At 41.9% G+C, this 18,358-nt stretch overlaps 1 protein-coding gene across 1 annotated transcript in view; it reads left to right on the top strand.

The window, feature by feature from the left end:
- Window positions 1-18,358, top strand: part of PCDH15 (protocadherin related 15) — a 451,284-nt gene that overhangs the window by 345,234 nt on the left and 87,692 nt on the right. The window contains exons 25-27 of the mRNA XM_063132951.1: window positions 7,197-7,306; window positions 8,680-8,820; window positions 15,073-15,079. Coding sequence (XP_062989021.1) covers window positions 7,197-7,306; window positions 8,680-8,820; window positions 15,073-15,079 — 258 coding nt within the window. The remainder of the gene's footprint in view (window positions 1-7,196; window positions 7,307-8,679; window positions 8,821-15,072; window positions 15,080-18,358) is intronic.

Below are 18,358 nucleotides of genomic sequence, written 5' to 3'. Positions count from 1 at the left end.
AGGGGGCGCAGGGAAAGACACACAGTTCTACTGAACATACTTTAGAAATATTTTTTCTAAAGTATGAAGCATGGGAGGGGGACACCTGCAATTTAAATTGGGCTTGTGAAAGCAGTGGATGTTTTATTGAGGTGGCATGGCCCACGTAAGCACAAAGATATGCAAATATCAAATATTATAAATTAAAATAAGCTAAACTTTGCAGCAGAATTAGTTCATGCTCTGGGACATAGTAGAGCATAGATTTAGTACTGGGGCCGTTTCTTTTGTTACCATTGTGGCGTAGCAGTGATGACCAGCACATCATTTGCCTCCAGTGCCACATGCCAGTTTCAGCTTTTAACATGTGTTGGCAACAGCGGGAAGGGAAATTAAATTTGTGGTGATGTGCCCAAAACTGCATTCTTATGTGTCAGTAGGTACAAAGAAAGCAAGCTACAAGCATGCACAGGTTTCTCTTTTCCCATGGTCCCACGCACTCAGTGGTCTTCCAGCATTCAAAGATTTCTTATCCAGAAATGCTGTTTGGATTCTTACAGCTTGCAAACTGTATAGTATATCTGTTTTGCAGATAAATTTAATTTAACTTTTTCTTCAGAACTATCTATAGGGAGGGGGGTTATTAATGTTTAATTTATTTCAATAGAGGATTTGTTTCATGGTGTGTTAAAATGAATGTGGAAAGCATTTTACAAATATTAGCAGATTAAAATGAACAACTCTTCTAGAAGGGCCCGTCCTAATGTCCACATTCTACATTTGGGGCTGAGGTGGGGTGACAAAAATGGACCTGTTCAGACAAAATGCTAAGCCATGGTTAGGCCCCTAAATTGTTTGCGGCAAATGGTTAATAAACCACATAAACTGTGGTTAAGTAGCCACCATGGTTAGGAATGGTTCACACAACATGCTAAGTCATGGTTCATATGACACACTAAGCCATAATGTTTAGCTCAAAATACTTAACCATGTTGGCTTAGTGTGTTGTCTGAACAGGGTCATTGTCATAAAAATATTGGTGATTTTACAAGGAAACAAGGTGTGTGGGGATATTTACTGCTGACTGCAGCATAGGATGTGATGTGAGACACCCCTATATATTCATAGCAAGCTAGCCCTCATTACTGTAAAAGTGACTCAATGGGGCTTAGAAATGGCAGAGCTGGTTTGATGTGGGTAGCTAAGAAGATGAGTTGAGGAATTTGTTTCTTACAGTCAGGGACTACCATTCCCTTCCCAACACAATGACCCAGCAGTCTTATATTTGAAAACAAATTCTGTATTGACCCTGTTCAGACAACATGCTAAGCCATGGTTAGGCTCCTAACCCTTTTGCAGCAAGTGGTTAGTGAGCAAGTTTAAACTTTGGCTATATAGCCACCATGTTCAAGAATGGTTCACACGACACACGGCACTATAACATTTAACTCAAAATGCTTAATCACTGGCTTAGCATGTCATCTGAACAGGGTCAATGTTTTGATAAAATAGACCAGGACTTAAAAACACACACCCAGATATGAATTGATAACATTGACCAGGGTGTGCAGGCCAAGTCTGTATTCTATAACCAGTACCATCTTAGAGTACAGGAAGTAATTATGTTTCAAAGTAGCATAGAGACTCAAATTAATTGTGGATTAGAAAAGGAAAAATCTGCCTATCCCTAATTAGCTTCCTTGGGGTATATTATAAAATAGCAGGTAGAGTGGGACAGTGGTTAACATATTGAATCTGGGCCTCTGGCTCAAGGTTAAAATGATAGCTTATTTATGACTTAATGGTAGAGTTCATGTTTTGCATACTCAAGTTCCCTGGATCAATATCTCCTGTTAAATCAGGTAAAATAATCTTTTGAGCCTGTGAGCACATTTGGAAAATTGGAAAACTGTCATGGGCACAACCATAAAATGGCTGGCATGGGTGGGGATTGCAAGTCACAAGTAACCTGACAAACAAGTAACTTGAGCAGGCCAAGAAACCTGAGCAGAGGCATTCAGGGCAAATTAAGATGGCAGCAACTGGAAGTTCCCACTTGGCTTTGAAGCAAACCCACCTGCCAATAAAATATTATTGGCCTGGTTCAGACAACACACTAAACCAGGCTGCTTAATCACAAAATGGTTAAGGGAATGTATTAACCTTAATGCATTCCTTTAACCATGTTGTGGTTAAGCAGTATGGTTTAGCATTTTGTCTGAACCAGGCCATTGTAAAATGACCAGACACATTTTTATGAAGCATTTTAAAAAATGAAATAAATGAATAAAAACTGGATGGATTATGGTGACTCAGTAAGCACCAAGCAAGGTGTCTGGGGCCCATTGGTGCTTATGGGCACCATATTGTGTTCCTCTGGTATCAGGACTAAGCAACACCCTCTCCTGAGCTAGTCAGAATGGGCAATAGTGGGTCTAACTCAGAATGCTGATCATGCAGGATTCCAGCTTGCATGGAACTCTGTATGTGTAGAGGCCTACATGCGTAGGCGTCACCTATGCACATGTCCATGCTCAATATGTGGATATTGAAATGTGGGGCCAAGGAGTTGCAGAAACTAAGGGGTGAAGCCAGTAGTTTCACTGCCATTTTGTACACGTGGAACCTTATTTGTACACGAGGAGATCCCAGAGGTGGTGAACCTGAGGCCTGTGGGCCAAATCCTCCCACCTTGGGTCTCAGTCTGGTGCTGTGGGGCTCCCAAAAGGCCAAGCACCTTTCCCTGATCATTTGGTGGTTTTCAGGCTTTTACAAGTGTGTTTTCTCCCATTCAAAAAGGCTGAAATGCCTCCCTGCAGGCTTACTGGCAGTGAGAGCTTTAAGTTAAAATAAGAAGGGCATTTGAGCTAAAATATACAGGACAAACAGCCACAGATTAGTTGGTGAGTCCTTTATCATTTTAACAAATTTACTTACGCGTGTTTCAACAAAAGTTTCTTACGGGACCAACAATAGTTTTCATTGAACTGATGTATTGTTCTTTGAACCTGATTGCATTAGTTAACTCAAGGAAGTGAAATCAATAAGGCACAATTACTATAAGGTTACAAAGAACATGAATTTGGGTGTTTCGCTATGCACTTCCTTCAACTTCTGCCGCATTGAACTCAAAAGCAGCTTCATAATTGATATTGATTTCTCAATCCATACTATTCTGCAACGTCAGAATGGGAGTTACGGGGATGTTTCTAAAAAAAGAAAGTGCTAAAAGCAGGTTAGGAAAAAAAGGGGGTTTTTAAACACCCAACAAGATTTTGCATTTTTCAAACACTTCAATTGAGAAGGGCAGCCATGGAAGGAGTCCAGCCTACAGGACCTGAAAACAGCAAGCTAGAATTTGCTCCTTCCTAAAAAGAAAACATTTCAACTATGCATTGCTTATAATTACAGGAATAATGTACTGACTTTAATATATATATATATATATATACACTCTACAAATCACATCAACCAGTGAAATTCCAATTATACTGAAAGTCCTAAACCCCATCATCCTGCAGTTGCAAGTATCAGATTTAAGATTCTTGAAACTGAAAGAAGACCAACCCAGCACCAGCTAAAATGCTTGTACATGGATGATCAGTCACAAATAAATTGTATGGTTCTGCATTTCCAAATAGTATATTGTATAATCATTGATAACTAAACCCTTCTTCAGGCATTCTAAAAGCACATAGGGTCTGCATTCAAGGAGGGGAAGCAGGAATGAGCATCATTAGCTCTCAGCACCCACCCACCCAGTTGCCCTTCTCATCACCCTCTAGGTGTAGGGGGCAACTGTTCCCAACTAAGAGCCTCCTCTTCCTTGTGATTTAGAACTTTATCTGCACTCCCCATGCCTTGTATGTAGAGACTACACCAGAGGTGGGCAACCTTTTTGGCCCTGCAGGCCACGTGGGGTGCTGGGTGGCGAGCCAGGAGGTGCATACGTGCGTGGACATATGTGCGCACGTGCGAGTGCACGAAGACACACACACACAAACAAACTCTTCCCGCAACCCTGACATCTCAACGCACAGAGATGGGGAGATTTAAACCTTCCCTCCCTGCCTACTGCATTGGGATAGCTTGGGGTTAGAGAGGCTTTGATCTCCCACCCACCAGTAATCTGAACCAAAATAACTTTCCCCACTGCTCAGGCCTGTAGCCAGCCTAAAAAGGAGGGGGAAGGCAGTTCATCTGGCTTGCAGACATTTTAAAGACAAAATTGTAAAAACCAAACAAAAAACCACCACACACAATATTATTTGTTGGTTAAAAATAAATAAATTAGGAGGGGCTACAGACCTGCCACTGCTATTAGAAGGGCATCCTGATGCAGCTGTTACCACCACCACCACCCCCCCACTAATGGTGATGGATTAATAGAGACCCTGATGGTGGATAGGTTAAAGTCCCTCCCATCCCCACTGCCCCCAACTGCTGTTTCCCCTCCCCTATTAGCAGCAGGGGAACTGCAATCTTGGCAACACCAAGATCTCCGAGGCAAGAGAGGCTAAAGCTTCCAGTGACATTGGATTGCTGTTTACCCATCATCCTTAGTAGCATGAAAACAGCTGTACCAGCTGCATCAGAATCTCTGAAGGACAGAGCCTCTTCCCCCACCTTACTGACCCCAACTGAGATCACTCTCCCAGCATTGCTGACAGCAGTACCAGGACAGCTGCCTTTTCCCTGCAGCCCGGCTGACCGGCTCTCCTTTTAAAAATTCAAACCAGGAGAAAACGAAACTGGCTGATTTGCCCATCGCTAGCTATCACCTTAAGCTCCTGCTTGTAGGCTTCCCAGGGAGTATTTGGTTCTCCATTGTGGGGGAAAAGATGCTGGAATGGAGAGGCCTTTGGTCAGATGCAGCAGGGACTTTCTTGAAGGGGAGTAGGGCCATGCTGGTGGTCCAGCATCTTATGTTGCATCCCCCCTTGTTGCCCACATTTTCAGTGACCCCATTCAGAAGACACCTTAAACCATGGCTTTAACCATGGTGGTTAAGCCAGAAAGCCGGGCTGTATTCAAAAGACACCTTAAACCACAGTTTTAACCAAGGTGAATAAAGCAAAAAGCCTCATTTGCTGTGGTTAAAGCCATAGTTTAAGGTGCCTTTTCAACATGGCTTTCTGGCTTAACCACCGTGGTTCAGAAGTCACCTTAAACCACGGCTTTAACTACAGTGAATAAAGCAAAAAGCCTTATTCACCATGGTTAAAGTCGTGGTTTAAGGTATCTTTTGGACACAGCCCGGTTTTCTGGCTTAACCACCGTGGTTAAAGCCATGGGTTTAGGTGTCTTCTGAACAGACCAATTGTGGCGCCCACAAATGTGTATTTTGGCATGAGCAGGTGCTTTTCTGAACATTTGCAGACACCCACAGCAACAGGTGGTTGGCAAGTGAGTGAAGCCAGTTGAGGATGTGACATTGTGGGTGTGGGCATTGGTATAGACCCCCTTCTCTCGGTATCTGTGATTGCCCTACATATATGTGAAAAGAAAGTGCTAAATACTTTTCCTGAGTTTTTGAAGTGTTAGGAACCAGGCTGAAAGAGATTTAGAACCTCACTGCCCATACCCAGTGGTCAGAAAGGGCATCAGTGACATAGAGGGCAACTGAGGTCAAAGTGCTAGTTCACAGGGAGGTAAGCTGCAGCCACAGGAATTAGAGCCCTAAGATATGTCAAATGGGAGCAATGGAGTAATCCTTGCATGCTTGCCACAGACATTTACAGAAGGATAAAGACTGTGATTTGACCTGACTCAAAACGATTCACATAAGCCTCAGGGCCTGCAGTGTTCTGCAAAATGGTGGAGAAAGGTAAGTCAAGTTCGGCATTTCTGTATCCTTTCAGACTGATCCAACTGACGAAGGACTGTCTGTGTTCAGAAGTTCAAGAAATAGCACTTTATTATCAAGCACATTTATTTATGACTACTTCTTGACAACAGAAACGTCCTGTCAGATACTTCTAGGAATATTTGAGTGTGCTTCTGTAGTGGATGGGCATTTTTGTTCAGCAAAGGAAAAGAGAGCAACTATTTTTTTCCCCCAGCAGAGTGTTGTGCTAACTTGTTGTTTTTCCTAGTACAGTTGAGTCTTTGATCAGTAAGATCCAGATTCCTTTTTGTGCAGAACTCTTTTACTCCAGAGGACAGAATTCATCTTAGGCTTGATTGAATCACTGGATCGGTGATACTGTTGCCACCAATAAAAACCTCTCCACTACAAGGCTGGGGTGTTCATGTAGCTGTGAGATATTTGAATCCCATTTCCACACAGTCAGGTGAACCAAAGTGGGAAATGGATTCAAATGGTTACATCTTTGCTTGGAGCCCTGCCAATGCAGCACCAAATTTAGGTAGTAAACATGTCATTGATCTATAAGTGGATCCAGGATCTGCCTTCTGCAAGAGGAAGGCACCTTCCGTGAAAGGAAGGCTCTGCTTGCAGAAGGTCCTTCCACCCAATTTCAGGGAATACTCCCCCCATATGCCACAGCTCACTCCATTCATCACAGTCCTTTGACTCTATGTAGCGTTTTCAGGGGTTGCTGTGGAGAGGAGGGGCTGGCGGAATCCGCTTCCATCAGTTCAGCTGATCCAATGTAAACCAGGATCCAACACCTGATGTTTGAATCAAGCCAATGTTGTTGCTTTCTTTGGCGTGCTTAATTTTTCCATGAGCCTTTCTAACAAAAGGCATGTATGTGTGCTTATGATTCCTCACTCATAGTAGTTTGCAGGTGCTTTACATGATGTCTTCATCCTTCAGGGCCTCCCCCATTCGTTGAAACTATTTCTGTGTCTTTGTTGTTGTTGTTGTTGTTCAAGGAAAGTATGGTATTACCTGCAAATGGCAAAATGAAACCATAGTGTAGTTGCACATTTCCACTATGCCACAGCACCACGTAATGGTTGTATAATGGAATATATAGAAAGGCAGAGACAGAAAAAGCCTGGAAAAATGTGAAATGAATCCAATCTTAATCCCACAAAGAATCTGGAAGCAGAAACCTAGGTAAAGTGGTGGGTAGAAAACACCCTTATTTCCTGCCAGCCATGCACTGGAATTATGTGGCTTAAGGAGAACGTAACTTCCAGTTTCTTCCTTAGTCTCACAGAGAAGAAAATGTATATGCTGAGTAAATCTGCAGAGTAATGAGAATGTGACTATGAGAAATAACCATCTCTTTTGTTCAATTCTGCAGGCCCCCTCCTGTGAGTGAAGGTGCACCCAAAGGAACTCATGTTGTTGTTGTAACTGCTGCTGCCTTGAATCAGACTATTGTCTATTCCATTGTTTCAGGAAATGAAGACGGTAAGTGATACTGTCTCAAGCATGCCTCTATGGCATATGGATAAATACTTTTAAATGAGAGGGAGAAAAAAAGGCTCCCAAAAGAAACAAAATGAATTTGACACCTCCATTTGCAAAGGACTGAACTTCTAGTACGAGTTCTTTGCAGTACTAACCTCACTGTATTTTCTGCTTGCATTGAGGATTTTTTTTTAAAAAATAAATCTTCCCCAGGGATCCTTGGAAACTGTGGTTCTGTAAAGCATGTCAGAGATGGCTTACAGAGGATCCTCATACCCTCAATAAACTACAGTCCCCAGGAGGCTTTGAGGGAAGCCACTAGAGTTAAAGTGGTATAAAACTAATATAAGTGTACCATGTAAATACCATGGTACACTAATATAAGTGTACACTAATATAAGTGTACCCATGTATTCAGCACTACTTTAGAATACACAGTTTCCAAGGTAAATAACAAGGACAAAGCAAAAGCATCTTGTAATTATAGCACCAAAATAGCATGAGCCTCATTACTTTGTGGCCGGAAGGCTATTTATTTCTCTTTAAAATGGAATCCCGGATTTTGTGGATTTTAAAGCCACCCTAGACAAAGTGTTAGAAATCCATGACCAGTTCTCCCATTTCTTTAACTTTCTTTTAAAAGCAGTTGTGTGGAATCTCAAATTGTATCAAGACTGCAATGATGGAGAAAGGAGGCATTAACCTTTCTCCTGTGCTGTTTTCTCAATGTAAATCAGCCTTGTCCCATAGCTGCTATTTACTCTGTTAAGCAAAACAATGTGTATCCATATATATATTTTTACTTAATGGGGCCTGATAGCAGCTGGGGGAGCAATTTACATTGCAAAGAAGGTACAACTCCAAGGATTCCTTCCTCCTTTCCTCCCCCACTTCCCCCAAGCACCAAACAGCTGCTCTTCAAAGTAATTTTAAAAGCAGGGATATCAGATCACAGTTCTCCAACAGCTCATCTAGTTTGACCCTTTGAAAAAAGGTGTCAATTGCCTTCTAGAATATTTGCATTAATAGAGAACTATAGGGCATCAATATTTAAGCACCACATATTCTGCTATAGAGTTTTTTATAGTCAGGTTTATTGCTTACAGTTTCCCTTGATGGTCATTATTACCAGTTCTTGAATTTTTAGAGAGTTCCCCCCCCCCCATAAGAACCCTTAGAAAGTGAGGAGTTCTGCTTAATGCCAGGCAGAGTATTGGGAGGAGAAAGGTCGTAGGATTCAATGCCTATTGTTTTCTGCACCTTATGGTTTTGGCAGAAACATCCTAGCCATTCTTAGTGTTTTCAGAAAGTTATTGTTACTGTTGTTGTTGCTGCTGCTGCTACTAACTACTTCTGCTTTTGCTGCATTCCAGGTGTGTTTGCCATTAACAACAGAACAGGTGTTATCTCCGTCAAAAGATCTCTGGATTATGAAACTGTGAAAAACTATTTACTTCGTGTGCAAGCAGACTCATTACAGGTGGTCCGCTCCAATTTACCTGTGCCATCCAAAAGTAAGTTCCTTTCATCTGATTTCTTATTTATTTATTTATTTATTTATTTATTTGGGTTTCTTACCCAAACAGTTATCTCTCTTCCTTCCTCCCAGCTACTTTAAAAATGCATCTGTAATGTTGTTACACTCTTGGGGCAGTATCCAGACCTGCTCTTGCACTAGCAGGAGCAACCAGCACCACAACTGGAAGCTAATGCTTCCTAGAGAGCAGCTGGAAACTAGCTGAAATTAGCACTTCTAGAACAGAAGAAGTCAGCGGAGCTCAGGGAAGGGAGAACGCAGTAAGCCTGTGTGCACCAGTTGCTGGGGAACATGGGTGGGGGGTGCTGTTGCACCATGTCCTGCTTGTTCATCCCTGGCCGATGGCTGGTTGGCCACTGTGTGAACAGAGTGCTGGACTAGATGGACCCTTGGTCTGATCCAGCACAGCTCTTCTTATGGTCTTATGAGCTCCGGTGACCTGTCCTGTTCTGGAAATGCTAGTGTTGGCTAGTTAACTTTACGGGTGGCTCTAGGAAGTGCTAGCAGTTATTCCTGGTAGTGCAACCTAAGGAGCATTGGAAAGCATCCACCTTTGAATACTGCCCATTACTAATAATCTTGTGTGCTAAATATGCTAGAGTTTTCAGAGACAGTAATAGAAAGAGAGGCTCGGGCCACTGCAGCTAAAATGTTTTCTTAAGAATCTCTAGGGTCTTGACCTATTTCACACTACATGCCACATATCCTTGTGAAACAGAAGAACCAGAAGCTGCTGTCTTTGTGCAGCTCTAACAGCCCTTGGAATGGCATGCTTGCTGCTTATAAGATCTAGGGTGGCTTCTGTGTTGCCTAATAGTTGAACCCTGCCCAATTTCTTTGATGCCTCTGGAATAAATTTAGGAGATTATGGTGATTCAATAGTGTACAGTAACGCTTTAGCTACTACCATCGTGTCAGAAAGAAGCCTTCTTCCTGCCACAGAAAACCTGTCCTCCAAGGATTGTTAGTAGCACAAAGCCAATAAAACTGCAAGCACTTGTATGTGCAAACCTGTACACACAAGTGGCAAAAAAATGTTGTGGATTTTTTGGGAGGTGTGTCTACTGCTTCCCAAGTTTTGCCTTTTTAAAGTTTGGAGGTACACCTTTATTGGGTTTTGTTTCCCAGTGATTCTGTGGGGTATGTGTGTTAAATTCTCCTCCTGTTGAAATGAATGTGGGGGAAATGTAGCCCTATTATTAGGCAAAGTGAGGTGGTCGCCTCAGGCAGCAGGTGCTGGGAGATGGTAGCATGCTGTGGGCCATGTGGCCTCCCTGTAACCCCTAACCTAGTCTGCTGTCTTCAGAATAGCTAGTCTGCTGTAGTGGAGGATGCTGTCCCATTGCCAGTGTTGAAAACAAATTCAACTGAGTTCTTAGTTAGACCTACCTGAAAGTCCGGGGGAGAGGAGGGGAGACCTCGCATTGCGATTAACATGAGGTCTCACCCTCATTTACATGTAAGGCACGACGACCTCAGGAAAAGAGGCGTTGCGCCCGCCATTTTTTAAATTTTCTTAAAGGGAGAGGAGTGCACGAACGGTCATGCGCAAAGGTAAGTGTTTTTTTAAATTTCATTTCATTTCCCAGCTCCCCCCACCCTAACCCTGATGGGTGCAGCGCTCCTGAGGAGTGCTACGTCCCGTGCGCGGCTCCCAGCTCCGCACGAGTAATTGCACGGAGCCAGGTAAACCCATGGAAATGGGCCACATGCTCCGCGGTCTCGGGCTCAGCCTGAGACTGCGGAAAAAGCGGGGCCAAGGTGTAAGGCTGTATCCCGGGGCAAGGGAGGGATGATCCCTCCCTGATCCCAGGATCCCCTGTGCATCATGTGGACGCACAGGGACGATCCTGGTGTTCACCCCGGGATATAGCCTGGTCTAGCTAAGGCCTGATACTCCAGTTGGCTATTGTCCGTGGAATGGGAGAGGGTACCATCTTGTCCTTTGTCTCTGGCAGCAAAATGTCTTGGGCGAGCCCTGGGGAAATACCTACACTAACTCCATGCTCATAGAACTTAGAGGCCCAATCTAGGGCCTGTCAGTGCAGCAAGTGGACTTTGGAACCAATGCATCCAAGGCTGACGTCACCACCATCACCACACACACACACACACACACACACATCCTGGAGTACCCTGTTTGGCCCTTATCAGCCACATAAACACTGCTGGTGGTTCTCCTACACTTGAGTGTCCCGGAGGTCTCCAGGGAGAAAGGGTGCTCCATCAGTACAGATTTTCTTTGCTGGCAGAGGGGCTCTTTTGCTCCATCCCAAACCTTTGCTGGCAGAGGTGTTGTTGTTGTTAGGATAGCTCCAGAAACTGGAAGCTTTAGTCCATTAATATAGTGGCACATTCTATATAAATACTTTATGAAAGAGTAAGTCCTTGCAATCAAAGAAGAACGGAAGTCTTTTTGAACTTTTCAATCATAATTAAATGTTCATGAAACTAAATAAAAGGGCAATGCATTAATTGGTAACTTGAATTGATTAAAAATTATGGCACTTTAATTTATGAAGATATGCATGCTTCATCCCAATTAACTAAACTTAATGGGCAAAAGTAATAGAACAAGGAGCTGGTCTTCTAATTTATTTTGTTTATATCAGCTCACTCTATGCAGAAAGAGAAAGAATGTACATTTCTGCTTTTCTGAATATATTTTTATATGGTTAAGAAAAATCAATCTGTTTTCTGTTCTTTTCCTTCTGGCTATTTCATATATATATGTCTAAGTTCTGATCTGAAATAATTTACAAAATCGTATTTACCTTCCAGTTTAATGCAGGATGGAATTGTTACCATCCTTATATATTTGTTATTATAGAATGGGATTGTCCCCTTTATTGACCATTGCTGTGTTGTAAAGATGCCATGCAATTAATAGGAATACATTAAAGGGCATGGGCATGTTTTGCATGCAGAAGGTCCTAGGTTAAAAATGAGGATTGTCTAGATACGGCTAGTAAAGACCTCTGTCTGAAGCCCTGGAGAGCAAGCAGTGTAGAGCAGAGGCAGGCAGCCTCATGGCCACTAGATGGTTTGGACTACAAAACTCAAAATCCTAAGGAATTCTGGGACTTGTTGACCAAAACACCTGGAGAAAACCAGGTTGCCTACCCATAGTTTAGAAAATACAGAACTAGCTAGATGGAGCACTGGTGTGACTTAGCATAAGGGACTTCCTATGTTCTTACAAACAAAAACAATTGCCCAATCTCAGAAAGTTTTCTTTATGAGACATGCTCGCAGTTATACAAGGATATAGAGGGGAGCTCAGTGAAATAATAGGCACAGCATGTATCATGAACAATTGTTTGAATTAATCCAGCCTTTTCATTTGCTTCTAAATCACAATAACCATGAACCAAACATTAGGAGTCACAGCAACTCGTCTTATGAGAACATCAAAACACTTGACTAATCAGACTTCATAATAATAAATTGCAGGGCAATTAAAATAAATTTTGTGATGAAGACAACTTGAATGTTATAGATTTCATTTTATGTTTTTGCTTCAGGGCATATCCTTGTAATGTTTCTCATTTCCACAGGCAATATGCCAGGAATGATCCCTAAGACTGATATGAGTGCATTTCTTACTAAAATTAGCATTCACAGAAAATATCACTCACCACATAGAGTTGCCAGTTCATCCTCATACACACACAGACACACACACACACACACACTGTGCATTGATGTTATTTCCTTGAGTGTTCCTGAAATATCATCATGGATAAAGAGCTTATGATGCAGAGCTCTGTGTGTGTGCGCACGCGCGCGTGTTCACATCTGTGTTTAGAAAATGGAAGGACAGATTTTTTATTTCTCTCATAAAACATTCTTTAGTTAAATAAAGCAGTGTTTCTGAAACATTTTTTCTTTCTCAGCCACTTTTAGAAACTCAGATGAGACCGTTTCCTTTTTAATAAATCACTGTTTGCCACAATGGCCTTAGCTTCCTGAATCCTAGCTTTCTGCTTCCTGAATCCTAGCTTTCTGCTTCCTGAATCCTAGCTTTCTGCTTCCTGACTCCTAACTCAGCAGAGCAGCTACTTCAGCTAAACTAAAAGCTAGAAAAGGAAGCCAGCTCCCAGAGAACAAGTGATCAGAGTGAGCGAACAGGGAGGGCAAACAGGAGTTTGGCAGGGGGAGTTTGGCAGGGGAGGTCAAGTAGGAGGTCGTTAACAACATTTTATTCTCTGAGCACAAGGAGCCTCAGTGACATATTGTAGAATACAAGCGAGTTAAGCAACTTGTCAAGGAAAGGTAAGTGAACTTACTTAACTAACTAAGTAGCTAACTATTTAATTACCTGAGGTAATAATTTATAATCTAAAATCCATAAACAGCTGCTGAAGCCAAAACAAGGCCACAGCAAAGGGAGCTAAATCGCAGAGGAGTAACTACTTACAAACTTACAGTAGAGAGCTACATATCAGGGAAGGAATCCATCAAGAACTTGCAGGTCTTGTTGTAAGATTACAGAGTAGTTGAAAAGAATCCCAGCTATCTATTTTAACTAGTCCCAAGCTATAAGGGAGGGGGAAACAATTCATAGCTCTATATTGATAGGAGCCACTGTACAGGACTAAGTATTGGAGGTGTCAGCTTAGAAACATTAAAAAGTGTACACTCGCTTCAGTTTAAGCTCAGGTTTTGGGCTTTAAAGAGCACTCTATATAAACCAAGTGTACGATTTCAGCTTATCACTTAGATAAAAATCAACAACATATACACAGAAAAAAAATAGTTTCACTCCTTGCTAGTTTCAGTTTAGGCGCAGGTCTTATACCCTAGAGAGCAACCCATTAAGTAAAGCAAGTTTAAGTAAGCTTAAGAAATCAACTTATCCCTTAGTTTTCATCTTTGGTTTAAGGAAAACCCCATACACATATGGAAATACGACCCACTCTTTGCTAGCTTCATTTTAGGCTCAGCAGGGTGGGGAAGCCAGGGTGGTAAACTCTTCCCTTCCCTACTCTGAGTAAGTAACTTTAAATTAAATTCAACAAACAAACACTAAGCTCTAAATAAACTCCCTACCTTCTCCCAGTAACAGAGTTCTAGTAAACAAACCCTGTAACAGCAATGATAATAACAACAACAACAATAATAATAAACTAGTTATGAAGGTAGAATGCCAGCAGGCATGTGGGGGCTTCCTAGTGTATTGCACTGAGTGCTACATGCATTATTATCTGCCTGCTGGACAGAAATCATGGATGTCTGCTTGGTGTAACAAGCTCCTGATTCTCAGGGAACATGCTCGTTCCCTTGAAGCCAAGGTTACTGACCTGGAGAATCTAAGAGAGGCAGAGAGGATGATAGATGAGACCTTCAGGGACCTAACAGTGATTTGGTGACAGCTTCTCTGTAGTCATGGAGAATGAGGGTCTAAAGGAAGGAGGGCATCACTCTGAGGAAGAGGGAAATGATCCCTTAGAAGGGACCCATTCCTCAGGAGATGTGCAAATATCCTCTCATACCGAGGATGTGCCTCCAGGGAGAGGGGGCTTATGGTAGTGGGAGATTCAATCATTAAACACATAGACAGCTGGGTTTGTGATGGGCGTATAGACCGCATGGTAAATTGCCTGCCTGGTGCAAAGATTGCAGATATTACTCACCATCTAGATAGCATAGTAGGCAGTGCTGGGGTAGATTCAGTTGTCGTGGTCCATGTTGGTACCAACAATGTGGGGAAATGTAGTCGTGAGGTCCTGGAAGCCAAATTTAGGTTGCTAGGCAGGAAGTTGAAATCCAGGACCACCAAGGTAGCTTTCTCTGAAATGCTATCAGTTCCACACCAAGGCCAGCTAGACAGGCGCAGCTGAGAAGTCTCAATGCGTGGATGAGATGATGGTGCAAAGAGGAGGGGTTCAGATTTGTTAGGCACTGGGGAACATTTGGGGACAAGCCGGGCCAGTACAAGAGGGACGGGCTGCACTTAAACCAAAATGGAACCAGACTGCTGGCACTAAACATAAAAAAAGTGGCAGAGCAGATTTTAAACTAAATCCTGGAGGAAAGATGACAGAAGCTGGGAAGCATCCGGTTCGGGTTAAATCATCTGAAGGAAATGAATCTGAACATGTTTTTGATTGTCCCAATGTAGAAGGGGAGCAAATAGGCCATGAGTACAAGATAGAACATGATAGCCAATCAAAGAGGCTAAAGTGCAACAGGTGAAAAAAGGGACACAGCAGAGACATCTGGGGAGGGACACCGTGAATAGGTGTTTCTATGCACATGCTAGAAGACTCTGAGCCAAAATGGGAGAATAGGAGTGCTTGGTTTCAAATAATAATAATAATAATAATAATAATAATAATAATTTATTTCTTACCCGCCTCTCCATTTTGATCGAGGCAGGGAACAACAGTAAATGGTAAAATACATAAAACTGAATTAAAACATAATATCCATTGTTAAAACATTCTAAAATCATCTGGACATAGTGGACATTACAGAAACCTGGTGGAATGGAGAGAACCGGTGGGATATGGTCATCCCGGGATACAAACTTTACAGGAATGACAAGGAAGGGTGTACTGGAGGTGGTGTTGCTCTGTATGTCAAAGAGGGCATTGTGTCAAGTAGACTAGAGCACCTAAACGGGGAAGACTCTTCCACAGAAGTGCTGTGAGTGACAATGCAGGGCCCCAAAACTAATGTAGTGCTAGGAACGTGCTATTGTCCCCCAGACCAAAATGCTCAGAGTGACCTTGAGACTGAGAATGAAATCAGGGAGGCCTCCAAGCGAGGAAGTATTGTAATAAGGGGTGACTTCAATAATCCTCACATGGACTGGATAAATTCATATTCCAGTCATGGCAAAGAGGTTAAACTTCTGGATGTCCTAAATGACTATGGCTTGGAACAGTTGATCATGTAACCAACCAGAGGGGAGGCAATCCTGGACTTAATCCCAAGTGATGCTGCCCGGGACCTAACACGAGATGTAAATATTGTTGAACCAATCAGTAACAGTGACCACAGTGCTATCAGATTCAGTCTATACTTAAGTGTAAAATTGTCCATTCACACTTGACTTCAAAAGAGGAAACTTCTCTAAAATAATGGAACTAGTGAAAAGAAAGTTGAAAGGGGGAATTAAGAGGGTTAAATCCTTGGAAAATGCATGGAGCTTACTCAAAAGCACAATAATAGAAGCTCAAATAAAATGTATTCCACAGGTTAGGAAAGGTAGCATCATGTCACCAGCATGGTTAACAAGCAGTGTTATAAAAGAGGACTTCCTTCAAAAAATGGAAATCTTGCCCAAGTGAGGAAAATAAAAGGGAGCACAAGCTGGCACAAACAAGATGCAAGCAAACAATAAGAGATGCAAAAAAGCATATTGAAGAGCACATCGCTAGTAATATCAAGTCCAACAATATTTTTTTAAAAAAATATATCAGTGGCAGGAAACCAACTAGGGAAGCAGTTGAACCGTTGGATGACAATTGAGTTAAGGGAGTACTAAAGGGGGACAGGGAAATTGCAGAGAAGGTGAATGAATTCTTCTCATCTGTCTCCACTGCAGAAGATACAGGACGGATGCCTGTACCTGAACTGACGTTTTCAGGAAGGGAATCTGAGCAACTGAGGCAAATAGTGGTGACTAAAGATGAAGTTTTCAACCTTATTGACAAATTGAAAGCAAATAAATCACCAGGCCCAGATGGTATCCATCCTAAAGTTCTCAACAGACTCAAATATGAAATTGCGGACCGCCTCACAAAAACATGCAACATGTCCCTAAGCTCAGCCTCTCTACCAGAGGACTGGAAGATGGCCAATGTAACACCAATTTTCAAAAAGGGATCCAGGGGGGATTTGGGAAATTACAGGCCAGTTAGCTTGACAGCTGTTTCAGGTAAATTGGGTGAAAGCATTATTAAAGACAAAATTAGTAAGCGTATAGAAGGGCAGGTCATGCTGAAAAAGAATCAACACAGCTTTCACAAAGGCAAGACCTGTCTCACTAATCTACTAGAATTCTTTGAGAGTGTCAACAAAGACAAGCACACAGTTCATACAGTGGCCAACCAGCCATTTGCCAGGGACCAACAAGCAGGACATGGTGCAACAGCACCCTCCCACCCATGTTCCCCAGCAACTTGTGCACACAGGCTTACTGCCTCTGATACTGCCTCCATGTCAGTTCTGGATGTATTCTGTAATAAATTTGTTCTGTCCAAATTCTACATCAATTTGCCAAAAAAATAATGTCATTTATTTTTGTATACAGTTTCTTCCATTTTGTACTCAACTTTTCCCTAATATATACATTCTTATGTAGGATTGCCTTGCAAAATTTGGAGAATTATGCAATCTGAAGGATAACTGTGCTCAGGGCTACATATTAGTCCCAGAAAATAGCTGATGACACTTCATCAGCGTTGGCTTATCTGAAGTAATTTAATACCCACAGTACTGAGCAAAGAATGCAACTTGTCATACATCTGAAGAAGCAATTAATATTTTCAACACGTTTTTTTAGCGCCTACCTAATTTTAGAGAACCAACATTACAATTCAGTACATATTGATGAAAGATGGTTCCATTAAATAAGCACGTTGAGCAAAAAAAAATTGCTGCTTTGATTTTATGTTTTTCTTCACCTTGTCCAAAATAAATGCAATGTTATTGACAATTGTGGAGTATGTAAATACTTTAAAGATGATGGGAAGGTTGCACAGTATCTTTTGTAAACAATCCACCAGTTTTTCAGCTGTATTACACGTTCAATGGTTTATATAGTTCATCATGATATGAGCTGCATTCCATTCTTGACGTGTCTTCTAGAAACTGTCAAAAGTGTATGACACAAGAGAGTTCCCCTTATCATCTTATCATATAAACAGATACTTCTTTCTTATGTATGATGGATGTACCTAAATGCTAGCCAACTTCCAGACAAGATCAGAAGACAAATCTTGACAGAGTTATAATTCACCTAGCAATGCTAATGGGAAGAAGATTCTTGAAATCTCCCAAAAGAAGTTGGCCACAAACTTCTTACCTCCCGTAAAATGTGAGTCAGTGACTGAAAAGGACACGAGACAGAAAACTCACAAAAAGAGATGCACCACCATCATCACAATAACAAATCAAAACAATCATTTTAAAGGAGAGGGATTGGAAGTCCACCTTAAAACAATAATGGCAAATGATATTTTAATTCTATTTTCTTATAGCATTGTTGACTAACACTGTTTTTCCGCTCCTCGTCTTAATGTCATGGTGCAATATAATGGGGCAGCCGCACATCAGACCTCTAATGTCCTAAATACAGTAGGCACATGATCTAGAATATGTGGATGTCACTTTAAAAGTAGGCAGCTTACAGTCATGGTTAACAATACAAGATGATGATGATGATGATGATGATGATGATGACGACGACGACGACGATTTATTTATTTATTTATTTATTACCTGCCTCTCCATTTTGATCGAGGCGGGGAACAACAGTAAATATAAAATACATAAAACTGAAT

This window comes from Elgaria multicarinata, chromosome 8 (genome assembly GCF_023053635.1).
Source record: "Elgaria multicarinata webbii isolate HBS135686 ecotype San Diego chromosome 8, rElgMul1.1.pri, whole genome shotgun sequence".
Taxonomy (NCBI): domain Eukaryota; kingdom Metazoa; phylum Chordata; class Lepidosauria; order Squamata; family Anguidae; genus Elgaria; species Elgaria multicarinata.
The sequence above is the reverse complement of the archived record's forward strand: the minus strand, read 5'-3'. Positions and strand labels throughout refer to the sequence as shown.